Source organism: Brachionichthys hirsutus, chromosome 9 (genome assembly GCF_040956055.1).
Source record: "Brachionichthys hirsutus isolate HB-005 chromosome 9, CSIRO-AGI_Bhir_v1, whole genome shotgun sequence".
NCBI lineage: Eukaryota > Metazoa > Chordata > Actinopteri > Lophiiformes > Brachionichthyidae > Brachionichthys > Brachionichthys hirsutus.
Window position 1 is genome coordinate 7,449,044 of NC_090905.1, and position 19,553 is coordinate 7,468,596.

Sequence of the window (19,553 nt, forward strand, 5' to 3'; positions counted from 1 at the left end):
AGATTAATATAGTCAAACCAATATAAAAACAATGGCAGCTCCGTTTATCACAACACCTTTCTGTCCGGCGGCGGAATGAGGCGATGCTGGCGGCTCCCTGCCTGCCGCTTTTCAGCTTCGAGCCTTCGACTCCGTCATCGGGAGCTTCGCGCTACGTTCAAGGTAAATGGGAAATATCCAATTCTCACAGCAACAGGTCAAAGGTCATCCACTCATGATGTCAATAAAGTCCCCCCATTATAAATAGTGCCAAGTGCACAAAATAATATTACGCACTTTCGTGTATTATTACTATTAGTTCTGTATTAGAGTTAGGAAATGTCATATACAGTAGTTGTAAATATTTTTAATCCACCTCTACACGATGAAAGATTACTGTCACATTATTTATTGTACATAATAATAATAATAATAATAACATCACCACCACCAACAACAACAATAAAGAAGCAACTGGGCGGGGTATGGTGAGATATAACAACATCAACATAAAACTTGTGGAATAAACAAAAAAAAGCCATTTAAACGCACAAAAATATATCACATAGCCTATACTAAAGGATTAATAGAATAACGCTGGTGGGCTGATGTAAAGGTCAGCAGTCTGCTCTGTGATGATGGAGACTATTCATGGCAGCACCAGGTAACGTGAAAGACGCGAATAAATCGATTATCTTCAGACTTTCCCTTTCATTAAAATGGATTTTACTTTTAAGAAAGCATTCATTTATAGAAAGATGGTGGAAGTAGATGTAACGATGGTGGGGTGTTGGTCGATGGAGTCACATCATCACTGACTCTCTATCCTCAGGAGAAATGCTGCATTGGAGTTCTCCCTCTCCGCTCTTTTCAAAGGCGAAAGTAAATTGAAGAGCAAGAGCACCTCCAAGTGGACGACTGAAGACATTCAATTACAGTAAAACCCATGAGGAACACACGCACACACACACACGCACACACACACACACACACACACACACACACACACACACACACACACACTCACCAAAAAGAAATCAACTGAATAAACTCACTATATTTTATTAGGAAAACTTATTTCGTCTTACACGCTGCAATGTAAATAATATTAATGGTTGGTTGTTGTTAATGTGATCATACTGTGACGATCAGAGAAGTAGATTCAGCAACCAGAAAACAAATGTCTGTCACAGAGGGCTTACTTTCTTTCTATTGTCAGCAGGTGGCGCTATGACAATGATAACAAGGACGTTGTCTCACAGCGACGCGTGAAATTCATACAATTTGAAGTTTGACCAAAAGTACTAACAGAAATGTCAGAATCTATTAATTTATTGCTTATTAAGAATAAAAAAGGAAAGAAAAGAAAAAAACATCTGTTAATTTATCCTCCATCCGCTTCATGTCGGGGGAAAAAACAGATCATTATAAGATTTACGTCACCGCGTTAAAGCCACTGACTGTTTTAACCAGGCAACACGTGGCAGAGAGAGAGAGGGAGAGAGAGGGAGAGAGAGAGAGAGAGAGAGAGAGAGAGGGAGAGAGAGGGAGCCATGCACGCACTGGCAGCGCTCTGTCCTGTGGGTCGTACAGCACGTCACGGCGGCGTGGGGGGGTTCTTCATCGACTGAAGCCGGGGGGGGAATCGACATTTGTTGTTGTTGTTTGCGTGTTTGCGTGTTTGCGTTGTGAGCGCGCGTCAGGAGGACAGAGATGACGGAGACCCGACTCTGCGCTGCGCTCTGCGCGCTGCTGCTGCTGCTGCTGCTCGCACACCTGGGATCAGCCGCGCACGGTAAGCAGGAGGTTGTGCTGTTTGTTTCTGATCATGTCCGGACTTTGATTTGACCTGTTTCCGGTTGAGACTGAAGTGGCTCCGACCTTTGAACATCCAGGTGAACAAACCTGATTCGGAGTCACACCGTTATTTCAGACCTTCCTCCCCACATCAGAGCTTCCGCTGTTTCAAACAGCCTCGCACTTTATCCCCTCCCTCATTGCTTCCTCTTTCTGCTCGCATTTACACACCTCTCGCATCCTGTATTTCACTCATAGCCACTTATGCTTTTTCTACCTGTTCTAAACACCCCTCCTCCTCCCCCCCCCCCAGAATTGTCCCATCAGCTCATCCAACTGAAATTCAAATGAATAAAATAGAAAAATGAGTTTTATCGGTAGCGAAGTGCATTTTGATAAATGACGCTCCAATGATGATGATCTAATAATGTGCAGCAGCAGTATATTGTGGGTTTTACCGGCATCTTGCTAATTGGCTCGTCTCTGTAGTACAGTTTGTAGCTTTTATGAAGATTTATAGCAGGGCAGTGGCAGCAGGCTCAGTTTCACTGTAATATTCACTGAAATATCTACAACAACATTTTATGCATATTTGTAAGCAACACAAGTTTCATCACTATATAAATATCCCCACACGTAGCATCATAAGACCCAGAACATGAGAGGTTAAAGGCATGACATGCGAAAATTACAGGTCAGTCTGAAAGCAAGAGGAGCCGAAAAGGGTCACGGAGAGCAGGCCTCTGCAGGGGTCCTCGCCCTTTTCGGCACAAAGATCTCCTCTATCATCCGTTGGTTTCACAGCAGCAGTTAGTTGGGTTCAGCATTGAAGTCATTACTGGTTGCAGCTTCTGCCATCAAAAGTGCTGATGCAGCAGACGCGTCCTCGGGTTGGCTGGTTACTTTCATCTGAAGTGAGCAAGAGCTACTTTGCTTTGGCCTGAGAGCCTGCAAGTAAAGGCCTGTAACATCTCCAGAGACGTGTGTGTGTGTGTGTGTGTGTGTGTGTGTGTGTGTGAAATCGTGGTTCTCTTTATGAATCTACTCTGCATTCTGAGTCTACGTGAGGGAACAAGGCCTGCATTCTAAGGCCGAGCGCTTCTATTGCTTTATTATTAGAGTTCACACAGCGAATATGTGCCACTGCGCTGTCGGAGTGATCGTGGAGCTAATGAAAGGCACCGTGGCCGTGTGTCACCCAACGGTAATGACGTCTATTGCATTAGTGCTCTGGCTTTCATCAAAGGTAAACGGGCAGAGAAGAAGACGTGCACAGGAGATGGAGAGTGAGACGGTGCATGTCTCGCATCGTGCCCCCATCGTTTTTTATTTCGTAATCATGTATTACAGAATCATGTATTAACCTCTGTTTCCTACAATGATGGCACACACTCTGTCATACAGCGAATGCCTGTTCTCTCTGCACTATCTTTAGCTTCATGCTTGCTTGGAATAATGGGGGGGGGGGGGGGGATAAACCATTAACGATCCTAAAGAAATCACCAGAGACTGATCATTATCCAAATCTGATTGTGTCCCATTCCTCGTTAGACGACGGCCACACCGCAGCCTCTGTTGCTCCACAAACTGGTGGCGGGACAGTTTCAGAAGCTCCGGTTACGGCGCTTGCGTCTGCTTCTGGCCTCAACAGCGTCAGCCAGGCTGTAACTTCACCTCCAACAAATTCAAGTTCAAGAGTCACTGTCAGTCCGAGCAACAACACGACAGCAGAACTGAGAAGCATCGCCGTCGCCGTCACGTGGCTTAGAGTTTAGGGGTCTATATTTAACAACGTCCTTATCTGCTTTTTCCAAGTCCAGCAGTGGGCCGTGGAGCGAGGCAGGGTGGAACTCTCGGCAGCTAGGCCACACACACACGAGTCTTGTAAAAAAAAACAACACACTGCAGAGCAGAGAATAGACGAGAGCCTGAGAGAGGAGGGAAGGTGAAAGTTAAAGAGGAGAATTATAAAGGTGTGCCCGAGTTAAATAAAAAGGTGTTAAGATATACTCAAATTGAACGTTTGGTCACAAGAGATTCAGACGGTGTTGAGCAGAGGAGAGAAATGATTAAATGCAGTGTGACTTTTCACAAGAGGATGAGAAAGGTAGGTGTGAAATGCACCCCCCCCCCCTCAACTTTCCCACAGGCTATGCTCTATCTATGATAGTAGGTGTGTCATAACAATGGCTTTTATTTTTGTGATATCACTTTTAGTTTTTTTTTTATTTGCGACCACTTTATTTTAGTTATATTTGCTTTTATATGAAAAAGTTTGCAATCCAAGGTAAAAAAAAAATTATAGGGCTGTTCCAATACCGGAAGCGGTAGCGAATGGATCGACGCGTGATGATACATCAGGAACAAACGGAGAAGTTAAGCGTGGAAAACAGAATAGATGCAGTCGGCTAAGGTGAGGAGAGAGCGAGCAGGTGGCACAGGGAGGTGGAGACAATCATGCACCGGAGGATAACACAGAAAACACCCGGCAGGGTCCGACAGATATTTAACAATTTAAAACGTTAGGAGTCAATGTTAATTCATCATTGATGGTAGGAACCAAATGATGAACGTACAGTATTGCATCATAAGTGTAACTGCAGTGTTTAAAACATGTTTTTTTTTCTATCTCTCTTTTTCTGAAGGTACCAACCCTGTTGCCCCCTCTGAGGCAGATCAGCTGACATCACGGGCTCCCTCCTCTGGGGACCACACCCTTATCACTCACTCTAGCACGCAATCGGACCAGTCGAACACAGCCTCCGCCTCCGACCCGGCAGCGAGCGCCGCTCCGGCCGTCAGCCGGTCCGGCGTAGCGACCAGCGCCAGCTCCTCTCGGGAGCCTCCCGATTCTGCATCGCCGTCACTCACATCGTCACAAAACACTTTGCAGACTGAAAAACATCCCGACAGCTACAGCACACCCCAACAAAAGTCTACCGTCGCCCCGCCCAGTAGCCCCTCCGCCCATGCCGACACCCCCTCCCAGCCCAACGTTGGTGGTGACAGTAAGTGTCCGATCCCTTCTGTGTTCTTGTGTGTGAATTTGTTCTGAGCGAAATCTCTGTCTGGATATCGAAAGGGTTTGGTTTCACAGCAAAGGCAACGCCGTTCCTTGTTTTTCCCGCACAAGTCAGTTCTCGTCTGCACACATGCACCGACACACTGCCCCCCCCCCCCCCCCCCCCCCTCAACTTTCCCACAGACTATGCTCTATCTATGATAGTAGGTGTGTCATAACAATGGCTTTTATTTTTGTGATATCACTTTTAGTTTTTTTTTTATTTGCGACCACTTTATTTTAGTTATATTCGCTTTTATATGAAAAAGTTTGCAATCCAAGGTAAAAAAAAAATTATAGGGCTGTTCCAATACCGGAAACGGTAGCGAATGGATCGACGCGTGATGATACATCAGGAACAAACGGAGAAGTTAAGCGTGGAAAACAGAATAGATGCAGTCGGCTAAGGTGAGGAGAGAGCGAGCAGGTGGCACAGGGAGGTGGAGACAATCATGCACCGGAGGATAACACAGAAAACACCCGGCAGGGTCCGGCAGATATTTAACAATTTAAAACGTTAGGAGTCAATGTTAATTCATCATTGATAGTAGGAACCAAATGATGAATGTACAGTATTGCATCATAAGTGTAACTACAGTATTTAAAACGTGTTTTTTTTTTCTATCTCTCTTTTTCTGAAGGTACCAACCATGTTGCCCCCTCTGAGGCAGATCAGCTGACATCACAGGCGCCCTCCTCTGGGGACCACACCCTTATCGCTCACACCACCATTGCCTCCACTACTATCAGCCTCACACACACAGCTCACCCCGCCCCTGGAGATAACCCGCTGACCACCACTCCACCCACTACCACATTGCATCAGTCGACATATTCCCTTTCACACTCCAGCACGCAATCGGACCAGTCGAACACAGCCTCCGCCTCCGACCCGGCAGCGAGCGCCGCTCCGGCCGTCAGCCGGTCCGGCGTAGCGACCAGCGCCAGCTCCTCTCGGGAGCCTCCCGATTCTGCATCGCCGTCACTCACATCGTCACAAAACACTTTGCAGACTGAAAAACATCCCGACACCTCCAGCGCACCCCAACAAAAGTCTACCAGCGCCCCGCCCAGTAGCCCCTCCGCCCATGCCGACACCCCCTCCCAGCCCAACGTTGGTGGTGACAGTAAGTGTCCGATCCCTTCTGTGTTCTTGTGTGTGAATTTGTTCTGAGCGAAATCTCTGTCTGGATATCGAAAGGGTTTGGTTTCACAGCAAAGGCAACGCTGTTCCTCGTTTTTCCCGCACAAGTCAGTTCTCGTCTGCACACATGCACAGACACACTGCCCCCCCCCCCCCCGTCTACATCCTCCACAGGCACTGTCACCGCCATGCACGCCCCAGCCATGGCTCTGCTTTGGCTTGTAACAGGGCTTTAACTAGGACTTGCTTAACTCTTCTCACCACAGTTTGCCGGAATCCGGTTAAAATGTAAAATCCTCTCCCTCTGTGTTTTATTTTCGTTGCCATGCTTGGCATCCTGCCTCTTTCCGTTAGCCAGAGGAACAGAGAGCATTCACTGCTCTGTGGTTGTTGCTACTTTCAACCAGAGGATTTTTAGTAAAATCAGCCATGTTTCCCAAATACTCTTCCATAGCAACATTCATATACAGGAATACACCACAAAAAACAGATGCAAAAACCCCTCCTGAATGGGGAAAAACCAATGCGGTTTAAGTGTCAGCTGATCAGATAAATACAACACGTGATAATACATTTATGTCCATACAATGCAATCGTAAAAATTCTATACGGGTATATCGCGATTGTTCGATAGAGACTTCAGGCACAGGCAAGCTTAACATCAGCCCTGTGTTTGACATTTGTGTCCAGAGCTGCATGATGAAAACTCAACAAGCTGCTGTTGGTCTATATTTAGCTCCAGCGAGAGCTTTAAGCACCCGAGGAAGAAGCAAAATATTTCATAGAGCATTGCTGTCTCGTTTATTGCCTTTCGTTTTTTGTTCCAGCAACAATAGTGGCAACAGTGGTGTTAGCCTTCGTCATCACCGCCGTCGTCGTCACTCTGCTCCTCTTCTTCAAACTGCGTCGAAGAGACAGCAGACCAGAGTTCCGCAGGTTGCAGGACTTACCTATGGTGAGCTCATCCAACATGCTTTCACTGCACATTTCCTTTCTACCATCCAAAATGCTTTTTGATGCATAGCAAAATAAAGAGGTGCAACAATATATTTAATATTTTACATATCACCTTTATTGATTGGTGTAAATATATGTTTTTGTTTGAATTGAATGCCAGCATCACATTTCAACGGAGTGGAATTCCCTCAAAATGTATATTATTGCCCCTTTATTGAACATGTGCGATAACAAATATTAGAATTTCACATGTATGGCTTCCGTGCATAATCATCTGTGATGTTCTGTTTTTCTGTACAGGACGATATAATGGAGGACACGCCCTTGTCCATGTACAGCTACTGAGATTTCTGGCACCAAAACTCTCTTAGAATCCCGGTTCATTTTGCAACGACTGCTGATCCCGGCATCTTCTTTTTAATCGGAATTCTCGGAAGGCGTGAGCAAATTTCTGCATTGTTTTCATGGAAAGACATGAAGCTGCAGTGGACAATGAAGAATTCTCTTACATCAAGGTTGTTTTGATGTCTATATAATCACAAATTAGAACAATGCCTCCGTTTAATGTTGTATGCTTAATATTTTCAGACTTATATTTCAGGGCATGGGAGTTCTATAATATATTTAGATTTCCCTAGAAAAAGGGTGTTTGTAAAGTGGGATATAATTTGATCAGCTGTTGCCATAATTTAGACTTTAACCTCTTGACACAGATTCAGCCTGTCCTGCCAGAGGTCCTGCTTGAGGGTCACACGGGCTCCGCCGGGCAGATTAGTTTAGCCAGTCCAGAGGAAATGAAATGAAATTAGCCAAAACAGCTGGTTATAATGTTTAACAGGTTGCACTTTACCTTGACAGGAGTGAAATGAAAAAACTAAAATTGCTAATTTTTTTTGTTTCTCAAAAACTTGAGTTTTGTGTGCAAACGTAATTGCTGGCTCAGCAATGTGTGTGTGTCTGTAAAAGGTGCATGTATGGACTTTTAAAGGGATGGCAGGGGATATTTAGGATTTTCTCTTTCTGTGTTAATGGTCATTCTACCTTCTGGCCTTATTTTGATATGTGCAGTGTCTGTTTTTTGTTTCTTTCCTGAGCCTTAATGTCCAGGAGAGAGTGCCTTACCCATCACAGGAGCAGCTCCAACTGTGTGCTGTATTGCCTGATTCACATTTAAACTAGAAAAGCACTCGAGAGCACAAACCTCTGCCAGACAGCTCATTCCCCTCCTAATTGGATTCACACCATCCACATGGTGATCTGGATCATCATCAAAAGGTTCTAAATTGTTCTTGGTAACTTTAGACGCCAAGTCGCCAACCATGAAAAGTAAATTGGAGTTGGTGTGAATGTTTAACTGAATTTTGAATCCGTAAATGGAGTTTTTAATGTTAAAAGGTCATCTTTTTTCCTGACCTCATTCTGGATCAGATCCAGAAGACATTTCAGGTGATTGAATTGAATGCATATTTTACAAGATATTATTTTTTATTATCTTCCTTTTACAAGTAAATCAGATTTGTACATTCAGCAGTTTTTCCGTAATCCTGCTAACAATCAGACAAACGGACGGACAGACAAACACGTCAAAAACATAACCTCCTCGGCGGAGGTAAAAACAAGCTCTGGGCCAAGTAGCTGTTCTGACTTGCCGGTGTTTGATAGCCTGTCTCGAGCTTGTTCACCACGAGGCAGCCAATCACGCGACAGCTGGAGACTTAAATTATTCTGTGGTCTTTGCACACAATAGTAACGTTGTTCTGCGTTTTGTAAATACTACTGATGATTCTGTTATCCAAACATTGTCAAACTCTTCATCTTAGTTTCAACTTTAGGGTTCACTGAAAGTATTATTTGAACCGAGTTCACAAGTATAGCATAGATTCTACTGTTTGAACCTTGCTGTGTATTTTCTCCACAAATATGCAGGAAAACACGACACCAGCTTCGACAGGAATCAGACATCTTTGCACCATGAAAAGACACAGAAGCAACAAATGAAAGGTTTAGTGCTTCACCAGGCTGACGGCGAAGGGATGAATGGCTTAAGACGTCCCCACATTTCCCGCTTCAAACCTTATTTTTCCTATTTTGTCTGCACATTCAGCTCCAAAATGCACTTGAGATGTCTGACGTCGTTAAACATTGTATGTATCCTACATGCATTGAGGCTTTGCTGCCAAATGTGAATTGTTGAACTGCCTGTTGTTTTTTATTATTAAATGTATTTTGAAACCATTCTTTTTTCCCCCCACAGACTTCGTAGGACACAACATATAAAAGCAAACACAGAAAATCAGGTTTCTCCCTTTCAACTTTTTAAAATGGGATTTTTTTTTTATTGGTGGAAACACTGCACCAATAAAATAAGCCACAAATAAAAGAGCGCCACTGCACAATGGACGATTGCAACAAAACTGCTCTGTAAAACTTTGATTCATCACCTGGCCACAGTACTCTTTTGTGACATCGAGTAACTACTACTGAGATGAGCCGACTGCAGAGCATCTGTAGTCCCTTTGACTTAATCTTCAAACTGCACTTCAGTCAGCATCCAGCCTTCCTGCAAGCTCTTAGGGCCGTGCGCTCTGGTCTGTAACGCCCGACCGGGGTGCCAAGCAACAGCTTTGACATCAGGCCTGGCACAGTGTGACTCGCGGCAGCACGAAGGGATGCTCGGCTGTCTCAGCTGAGCTGTGAGTATATAAAGATGTAGCAGTGAGTCTTTACGGTGTTGCTTATGGAGTTTTGATTCTTCTTTGCTGACACTGGAGCTGCATTAGCACCAATAGAAAGGTCATTACTCATCAGATTATTCCCGGTTTGAAGAGTGAAAAGGGTATTAGGGTCAGGAAGAGAAGCGCATTAAATAGCCATTACACTCTTACATAGAAGAGGAAAGCTGACAAAGTGTACAATCATCAATACTTCAGACTTTAAAAGGTAATGTAAGCATCAATTCAGTACTTTATTACTGCACAGCAAGAAAGACAATTTTTAAAGACAATTTACAGCTGCCACATCTGCCAGTAGATTTACGGTCCTTTCAGTCCCCGGCCTGAAGGAGATATCTCTGAGTAGACCAGGGAGAAAAATGCTTTGATCGATAGTCTATCACGCAGAGATATGAAGGCCAGGTAATTATTTACTGAATCCTTTGTACTAAACAGGAGGCGAGTGTCTCACAATGGATCAAAGGCTTTAAAGTCTTTTTACCCTTTAAAAAAACTGCATTTGAGATTTCCCCAACAGCTTCACTATGCATCACAGATCATATCTATTCTCACTCTGCCTTCTTGTGGCTGTCAAGAGACAGCAGTAACAGTTAGTAAGATGACTGCGCATTATCCTGGTTCCTTGTGTTGCCTTCTCCCATACAAAGGAAGCATGTCATATAGCGGTTTAGTTTATTATGGACTGTGACTCTGAATTGCTCTGATCAAATTAATTAACACATCGCAGGTAGAGTCTTAAAGAAGCTGGAAGAAATAACTTTATGTTGCTTAAAACCTTCCATCCAGGTAAAATTAAGAACATGATACATCAGAGATCCCCAAGACTCAGGTCAGATCCTAAATCTGGGTTCAAGTAATTATCATTGTCATTGTCATCATCATCATCATCCTCCAGATCTGATCCGGGACCAGCAAAGTCACTCCGTCTGGACTGAACGCTCAGACGTACTGGTGGTTTCTGATGGGGAGCTGGCAGAGGTAAAGAGCAGAGTAGCAGCAGTTACTTTAAGTGTGTGTGTGTGTGTGTGTGTGTGTGTGTGTGTGTAGGTGGGTGGGTGGATACAATCCTGAAATTGGCCAAGCTTCGGGGTTCCAAATCACTCTGGGAAACGTTAAGTGCCGACTGTAATCTCTTCCGGGAACATCAACCCTCTGCTACAGTAAGTCTCAGTGGTCAGCAATGAACTCTCTCTCTCTCTCTACATCGCTCTCTCTCTCCCTCCCTCCCTAAATTTCCCATGAAATCATTTCCCTTGTAAAGCCTACTGCAAAGGAAATAAGAACGACCTTATCTGGAATGGAAGAACACAGTAAGTCTACAAACTTGCTCATAATTGGTGTTCCACATCTCAGGATCAACGGTTTTGATTCATTTCTTTTCTGTCATCTCGTAATCAAACGTCATTCCTCATAAGGTATCCTCTTGTGATAACGATATAAGGAATGTTTGAGACTTTGCGTGCTAAAAATAATCAGGAGAATGTTATCATAAACTAGAAAAGCACTCGGCGCGCAAACCTCCAACAGGCAGTTCGTTCCCCTCGTACGTGGATTTACACCATCCCCATGGTGATCTGGATCATCATCAGAAGGTTCTAAATTGTTCTTGGTATTTTTTACCATGAAAATAAAAGTAAAAGTGAATCGGAGTTGATGTGTATTTCTAACTGATTTTTGAATCCGTAAATGGAGTTAAAATGGACTATTTTTTACTGACTCCATTATTCGGTAGCAAGATGGAGGTCCCCCACCCTACGTGACTGTCAAATTCCATAAAGACTGGTCAATAATCAACCGAGATATTGGAAATATCATCCAGATCCATCCAGAACCTTTTGAGTTATCTTGCTAACGGACGGACAGACTACATAACCTCCGCCTCCGAGTCTTTACATTTTTTTTTTTTTGGACTGAAATGGCAAACAGAATCTCTCCCCACACTACAAAGCCACTGGGAAGGTGAGCCAGATGTGTGGGGGAGGAATGGGAGGAGAACTACATGTCCCATCCTGTCAAAACCATCGTCAGTCTGTGCCCATCTGGCGCTCTTTTGTAATGTTCTCACTCAGATGGGGAGTGTTATTTTTTATAAAATTCTCAAAACATGTTTGTGTGGGGTGCAGGAAGGCGGGCAGAAGGCGTGTGATAATAACGTGACGTAGATACGTGGGGCCGATGACTCAGCAGCGCGCCGTGCTTCAGCAAACATTCATCCTCACCAGGGTCTCTGTCCTCCGGCCAGGACAGATCATCCGAGCTGATCTCAGCGAGGCTCGGGGTTGGACTAAAATCTTCTGAGTCAGAGTCCACCTCTGAGCCTCCGAGCCCTCGGCTGTGGCAGTGAGCGGGTGGTGACGCCCCTGAATCCAATTGGAAGACATAATACATGTATAAATAATGCAGTCCACGTTTGTGTGTGTGTGTGTGCGTATGAAAGCCATGGGCGGGGACTAACCTGACGCGTGTGCTGACGTCATAGTCGTTGGTTCATGTTCCGTGAGAATCAGCCTCTTTAGCTCCTCCTTCAGCCCTGACACATCCGTTCTGTTGTAACACCGACGCATTACGATGACAAAACACAACCACGGGCACAAAAACACAATCGCAAACACACTCACTTGATCTGACGGACCTCCTCTCGCGTGTGTAAACACTTGGTCAGATCAGCGCTATTAGTTCTGCAACCGTCCGTCAGCTCCTCCAGCGTCTGAACAAAAATACACCAAATAAAGAGTTATGGATCTGAAAGAGTCACAAATAAACAATCTGCGCACACAATGTGTGTGTACTTTGTAGTTGTGTTGACACCGTCTCCTGGTCTCTCTGGCCTCTGCCTGATGGAGGAAACTGTCCTCCTCCTGTCTCCCTGCCAAACGGGGGAACAGAGAGACGAGATGTGTTGAATAAGACGCCGCTTGCCTTTGCTCTGCGGGGTCAGGCAGCGTACGTGCGTGCATGCACGTCTTACTCAGTCGCGTCTTCAGCTGGTCCACATCTCTCCGCACGAGATCCAACTCCTCTCCGTGGAGTTTTGAGCTGAAACTGGGTCAAGAAAAGAAAAGTCGCGATGAAAGAGCGTCATTGTTTCTTCTCTCTTTTACATAAAGACACTTCCTTCGATGCAAACTGAGGAGTAAGCTATTTCCGTTCTTGAGCTGCGCCTATCATCATTTCAGCCTGTAGTTACACACGCCCCAGCTCCACCTCTAGTGCACCTCTCCTCCAGGTTGCCTAGCGACGTGGCTCTGGTGATGTGTCCCCGCAGACTGCTCAGCTCACGTCCAACCTCTCTCTTCCACTGCTCCATCCTCCTCTCTTCTCCCGGACTTTGTCCTCGCCTCAATTCGTCCACGTCTCTCTCCCGTTCCCTCAGCCTATGAACCTCCTCTGGAAAAGAAGAGACAACATTATAAGGAAGATTTGTTTTTGTTTTTCCTTTAGCAGACTGGTAGACAAATCCAAATAATTTATTAGTATCATTAACTATAAATAAACCATCCCTTGATGCATGTATTTTCCAGACAGTAGAAGTAAAGTAAAGCAGAGCACTGAAGGACCATCTTAAATTTGGACTGTGGTGAAGCAGCATTTTTATGTACATATAGTTGTACATTCATCTGGCAGCCACTTCAGCGTACAAATAAATAAACCACAATAAATCGCGGATCAAGTGATGCCAGTGTTGTTTGGTCACTAAGCACAGACAGTCATTGTGAATTCTTGTACTACATCACAGAAAGGATTCCGTCACAAGTTCCACTCTCCGTACGCCCACTATAATCCATTTAAAATCAGTGGAAAATTATAAAAAATGAATTTAATAAAAACTAAAAATGTAATCGATGTCTTGAGCCATAATACAATGACCCTCAGCTCCACCTTAAACAGATGATGTGTACTGTACATATTTAGCCACAGAGGAGAGTCAGCCAGTCTATTTACTTTCTAATCAGGCCAGTTATTTAAATATCTGTGTCTGTAGCACAAACAAAGTTTACAAGTTAAATAAAAAAGAGTTACATATAACGAACTGCGCTCACCATCAACTCGTCGTCCGCTGCAGTGCAAAAATTAAAGGCTAATTAGTAAAAGTGTGCTTTCAGTGGACTCAACAAACCTAACAGGAAGAGGCCTGTATATTAGGAATCTGCAGGAAGTCTTTATTCTCAAGCTTTGTAACACTTAAACACTTTCAATAAGAGGTCAGAAAAAAGTGGTTGATAAATCCACCCAGGTTTTCCCAACATACGATCCAGGCTACAGAGATGCAGATTGTGTAAATGTGTAAAATCTGATTACAATTGATTGATCAGTAGGCAGTGCTCCTCCACATTTGAATCTCTTATCTCAAACATGACTGGCTCTGGAACAAGCTGGGGGTGCAGCATCAGAATTCCATTTCTGTGATAATAAAAGCTGCTATGATGGATCAGTCGGTTACCTTGTAGTGTCTGAATCTGACATTGTTGAGACTGTCTCTCCCTTTCCATGTCATGGAGTTTCTTGGTGAGAGACTCAACCACCTTTTGAAGACATGAGGGGCGAGGGGGGGGGGGGGGGGGGGGGCAATACATGACACAAATGCATCAACGTCGTGGTTCGGTACACCTGGCTTTATTAAACAAATAATCACACACCTGGCTCTGTATCTGCAGCTGTGACTGGATAGCAGCCAGGTCTGCCCACTGAACACAAGGACCGGGTGAAGAGGAAGGCGGTCGGAGATGTGGGGCTCGAGGAGGAAGAGCAGGGGGGTCCAGGTCGGATTCAGGAATCGTCTCCCTCGCTGGAAACAAATCTGAGCAAGAGAATCATGTAAAGGAGGTCGTTCAGACGCGTAATTGTGTTGAGCCATTGTATCTCCTACCTGCACCTTATTGTGACAAGGTGGAGCACACACATTCACACATTCACACATTCACACATTCACACATTCACACACTGTGATATCGCCTTTTAGTCATATCAAGATAGTTTCACAGTTCACCCACGCTTTCCTCCTTTGGTGAGTTTTCCTGGTGAGGTCAGTCTCTCCTGTGGACAGATAAAAAAAAAAAAAAAAATTCAAAAGGGAATTCCCACAACATTCTGTATCATAATTCAGAACTAACCTAAACAGTTAAAAAGTGTGGTGGGACAACACCGCCATCTGCAGGTGGCTCTGATGATGACGACTGAACGTTCACGCTTTTCACTTCACACAAAAACAGACATCTGATACGCACAACTTCAGACGAAAGCACTTTGGACACACTCACCCTCATCTTGGCGACGCTGACATCTGCTACCGACAGGATAGAGCTCAGCTGATGCTCCCAATTCATGTCTGAGGCGAACTGGAAAAAAAAAACACGCAGCAGTCATGAGCCATTCGGCTCATCGCTGACCTTTGATGTCAGCGGCGTTGCATAAAGAACCGCAGCAGGATGATGAAAGGGAAACTTTAGACGCCTCACGGCCCATTGACGACAACCTAGCCGAGATCTCCGACACCTTGTGGAGGATGGAATTACAACACGCAGGGATGCTTTCACGTCTGCTGTGAGGTCGATGTCTACTTAGGAACGCGTTAACAGGGGTGCCACAAAGTGCAGGCTGCCTGGTTCATATAATGGAAACCATCTGATGCCCAAGTCCACTGTGCATATCTGTGTCCGAGAGTAAACAAAGATTGAATCTGGAGATGTAAGGAATGTTCCCTCTGAGCGAACACACAAACTCCCTGAGCAGTCCTTTGGACAACTTTGAGCAACATCATAATAATACATTTTATTTTAAACGCACTTTACATTTGAAGGCAAATCTCGAAGTGCACAATAGTATACAAATAAATAACACAAAAACAAGAGATGAAAATCAAATAAAACAGATAAAATGAACAAGCAAAGGATGTGTATACTGTGGTCCAGCGAGAGTTCTGGAACTCCGATTACAATGGCGTCTATTGGACGCGTAAAAACACGTAAATCTCATCATCAGCTGTGCGTAATTACGCACGAGCGCACCTTAGAGGGAACGTCGGTAAGGACCCCCTTGCCCAAGGACATTTAAGCCGAGTCGATGCGGGAGGCGTACGACAATATATATATATATATATATATATATGTATACACGTCAACATGTGTAACATAGCAGCAACGGAACAGGATTAAAGTTAAATACACATTCACGTTATCCTAAGCTAATGCTAGTTAGCGACAGCTCACGGTGACTCCCCCCCGTCTTCGTTGACGTAGTTAATTAACCGTCTCATCTACAATCAGAGGTGCCTCGGATGGAAATAATTTAATTTAACAATTTAGAAAATAAATACGTTTCGTGAGAAAAGGTACAACTACTTCTGTTAGCAGCCTCATTCACTGACCGATAAAGAAAAGCTCGCGAGTCCATTTTTAAATCCAGGAGCCGATTTACGCAACGTGATTGCGTGTGACGGAGCGAAGGGGTTTCTGGGACTTGTAGTAAAAGGTTATTCTACGCACTGTGTAAGAGATATTTAAGTTGTGTAACTGAATTGCTCACAAGCACAGTGTATTTGACACTTTATTGAGACGACATGTGCTGTCAGAAAATTACAGGCGGGAAATCATCCAGCTTTATTCCGGGCAAAATAAGATAAAGAACACCATTTCCCATAATTCAAACATCAGCGTCGCCATACAACAATGGCGTCTCCTGTCAATGTGAGAGGGCTGTTGGAGGACTATTTATCAAAACATGGATTTGAAATCTACCCTTTAAAGGTATTGTGGAATTCATTCAATTGCAATGGGAGTATTTTACGCGTTAAACAGTACTAATGAACGTATTCAGTTCTTTACCTGCAAGCTTGAATAAAGAAAAGTTTTTGAAGTCATTCTGATCATTCTTAACAGCGGAATAAAGTTTTATTTTGTCCTTAAATTGTGTAGATAACAATAAATGCAAAGGCAATGGAAGATTGACATGTAAACATGATTGAGTGTAAACATGTAACTCGTTGAACACTTTGCTTAATGGTTCCGTCTTCCTCCACTGCGTGACCTTGTTCACAGGTTGGTTGGTACAACTCGGTGCTGCCTCCCTCCCTGCAGCTCTCCTACCCAGAAGGCACTCTGGCCGTGGTGGTGCTCAGCGCTCCTTCGATGTTTGAACAAGCCTTCCTGCCCTTCATGGAGGAGAGGGGCTGCCGGGGACTGTACGACCCCGTAGACCAGTGTGTCAAGCGCTGCGTCTCTTCTGCTGTCTCCCAAGTGTGTGTGGAGTGCGTGTCTGTTCCGGTGGCGTGCGGTGAGGTTCACGGCTGGTGAGGCACGGACTTCATCGCAATCAGGTTCACAAACGTATGAACCCTACAAAGTAGCTTAACGGGTTATGTTAAACATCTCATCTTTACACATACAAATTGTGGCACCTAATAAAAATCACATTTAATTAAAGAAACAATTATTATGGTCTTGCCTTCACTTATTAATGAAGTCCATGTGCCACCCTTTCAGAACAAAAGCATCAATAACTTATTTATAGAAGTTTTCCTTATCTTCCTTCAGGTTACAGCTAGCGATTGTAGCTCGCTGTGCCTCACCTGCCTCCCCTGACTGCATGTCCGCTGGTCTGTTCTTCTGTTGCATAATTATTTAATAACGTAATTTTCTGTGATATGTGCCTTTTTAAAACACAATTATAATAACCTCTTCATCTCATCCTGTCCCTTTTTGATGTGCTAAATCACTATTCAATATATTCAAGAATGTTCTCTCGAATTTAACAAAAGCATATTTCCCAGTATATGAACTCACATTGCCTAACCTGATGATGATGAATATATTTATTAGATAGAATGTTAGAGTACAAGTACAGTCAAACAGTAGCATGTATTACAGTACAAATAAAGTCAAACATCCTGTCTAAGAGGAGCATTTCAAAAAAGCCCTTGCGGTCTTGTTTCCGTTGAAAGTCCTTCGTACATAAATCATCGACATTTAACAATACAAATTTAACAATACAAATAAAAATAAAACCAATATTAAATTGCTCAATCTTGGATTGTATTTTCATTATGGTTGTGACACCTAAATGTCCTCCTCCTCTCCCGGCCTTCCAGTGTTTCCCAGGTCAGAAGGTGGATGTGATGTATGACTATGAACTGCTTCCCAGTAGGAAGCCAAAGTTTTTGGCACAGACTGCGGCTCACGCATCTGGAGCAGCTTTCTACTACCAACAGTCTGACGTCAGTGACCAACCCTGGGGCAAAAAAGTAACCTTTATTTATTTATTTTTATTGTTGAAGATTTAAAGTAGTTGTTGTTTAATCAAATTCCAACAGTAAAATATTCTCCTTCTTGCCTCCAAACTTTCATTGCAGAAGATGTTTGGCGTGTGTGTGCATCCGAGGTTTGGGGGCTGGTTTGCTATTCGAGCCCTGTTGGTGTTTGGGGATGTTACAGTTGGCTCTGAGATGGTCCAACCGGCTCCTTCTGACTGTGTACCTCGCAGGGAGGGAAGGATACAGCTTCTGGAGGCTTTCAACTTTCACTGGCAGGTACAGAACCTCATCTCTGTTTGAAAAGCCAGCAGAGAGAGATTGCCTTTAGATGTGAAATGCCGCCGAGGTTTTAGACACCCTGTGGTGGAAGATTTAAATCTGTTTGTTCTCTATGTCAGTACTGTAGATTCATCTCTTTTATATTATCAAATGACATTAAATTATACTGAACATAAATTCATTCTAGTTTCACACAAAGAGAAAACTGTAGAACATTAGAAAGGGGTGAAACTAACATTTCATTAGTTTCAGTTGTATTTGTGAAATGTTTCTCTGTCTCACAACTCTTTTAATGTATTACTGGTAAAATATGATTCCTTTATCATTTTAAAATTAAACACTACCAGTGTTTATAATGGGTTATCAGCATGTGTTAAATGTATAATAAATGAAAAGTAATCAGAACTTTTGCATCATCAGGACTGGAGCTACAGAAACATCATCCAACCTGTCCAGACCTACTCTCAGAAACAGAGGGACTATTTTTCCACTCCTCCTGCTCAGCGGTTAGCTCTCCTCAACAGTTGGGGGTTCCTGCTGGAGGAATCCGATTCAAATGATACTACCTCAGACACGCAGAGTCAGCTGACCGGACATGGCTGAAACAGGAGACTCATGCAGTCCAGTTGATTTAAGCTAATAATGTTTTGGTGGAAGCTATTTAAAAAATAAATAAAATTGGGGGTGGGGGGTGTTTTTTAAGGATTTACCATTTACCTTTGTATGATGGGGTCATTTGTTGACTGGATCCATCAGCAGTCCTGCACTGGCTGTTTATTGCAGCTCAAGTCTACTGCTAAACCTCTAGATGTCTCTGCTCTCCTGTTGATAACACAGCGTGAAGTTTTGCTGCTGCCTCTGAAGCCTCTGCAGAGGTTCAGTGAAGTCTCCAGCTGACTGCAGATACTTTGCTTCATATTATAAAGTATATATTAATACACATGTCAGTCACTGAAACTGGGAAGTTAAACATATTTACTTTCATTCCGTACTTCAACATTCAGTCAAGTTTTGTGACTTTCTGTCCCGTGGTGGCATCACTTCATTTCACATTTTCTCTGTTCAACCCCCACCCCCCCCTCATCTTTACTGCATTTCTGCCCCCCCCCCCCCCCCCCCCCCCCCCCGTTTTCTGTACTGAATCAGCATTTCAAAGCTGTATGCCGCAGGCCAGCAGAGGCAGACCATGGAGTTAATTACTCCCTCACGTACTCCGTCTCACCCCTGTCCATCTTTGGGAGTGCAACTATCTAAAGTTGGGGGTGGGGGGCAACATCCAGAGCATTTAGAATTCAATACATTACCATTCAATGTTTGATTTAAGGGGGATTGCGAACATGGACTTCTCAAATATCACAG

The 19,553-nt window shown here is 43.9% G+C and overlaps 2 protein-coding genes across 2 annotated transcripts; one reads left to right on the plus strand and one right to left on the minus strand.

Annotated features, from left to right (window-relative positions):
- Window positions 1-9,320: 9,320 nt before the first annotated feature.
- LOC137899399 (coiled-coil domain-containing protein 159) lies at window positions 9,321-15,082 on the minus strand. The gene is made up of 11 exons (XM_068743435.1): window positions 14,929-15,082; window positions 14,662-14,704; window positions 14,308-14,468; window positions 14,112-14,193; window positions 12,886-13,057; window positions 12,639-12,712; window positions 12,460-12,536; window positions 12,289-12,377; window positions 12,126-12,214; window positions 11,890-12,030; window positions 9,321-10,639 (listed from the first exon to the last, which is right to left on the minus strand). Exons 1-11 carry the CDS (start codon window positions 14,992-14,994, stop codon window positions 10,479-10,481), a joined length of 1,155 nt encoding a protein of 384 aa, XP_068599536.1. The 5' UTR covers window positions 14,995-15,082; the 3' UTR covers window positions 9,321-10,478.
- A 397-nt stretch (window positions 15,083-15,479) lies between these two features.
- On the plus strand, window positions 15,480-18,797 carry mmachc (metabolism of cobalamin associated C). Its single transcript, XM_068743436.1, has 5 exons — window positions 15,480-16,413; window positions 16,705-16,902; window positions 17,754-17,906; window positions 18,015-18,191; window positions 18,615-18,797. Exons 1-5 carry the CDS (start codon window positions 16,336-16,338, stop codon window positions 18,795-18,797), a joined length of 789 nt encoding a protein of 262 aa, XP_068599537.1. The 5' UTR covers window positions 15,480-16,335.
- The last annotated feature ends 756 nt before the right edge of the window (window positions 18,798-19,553 follow it).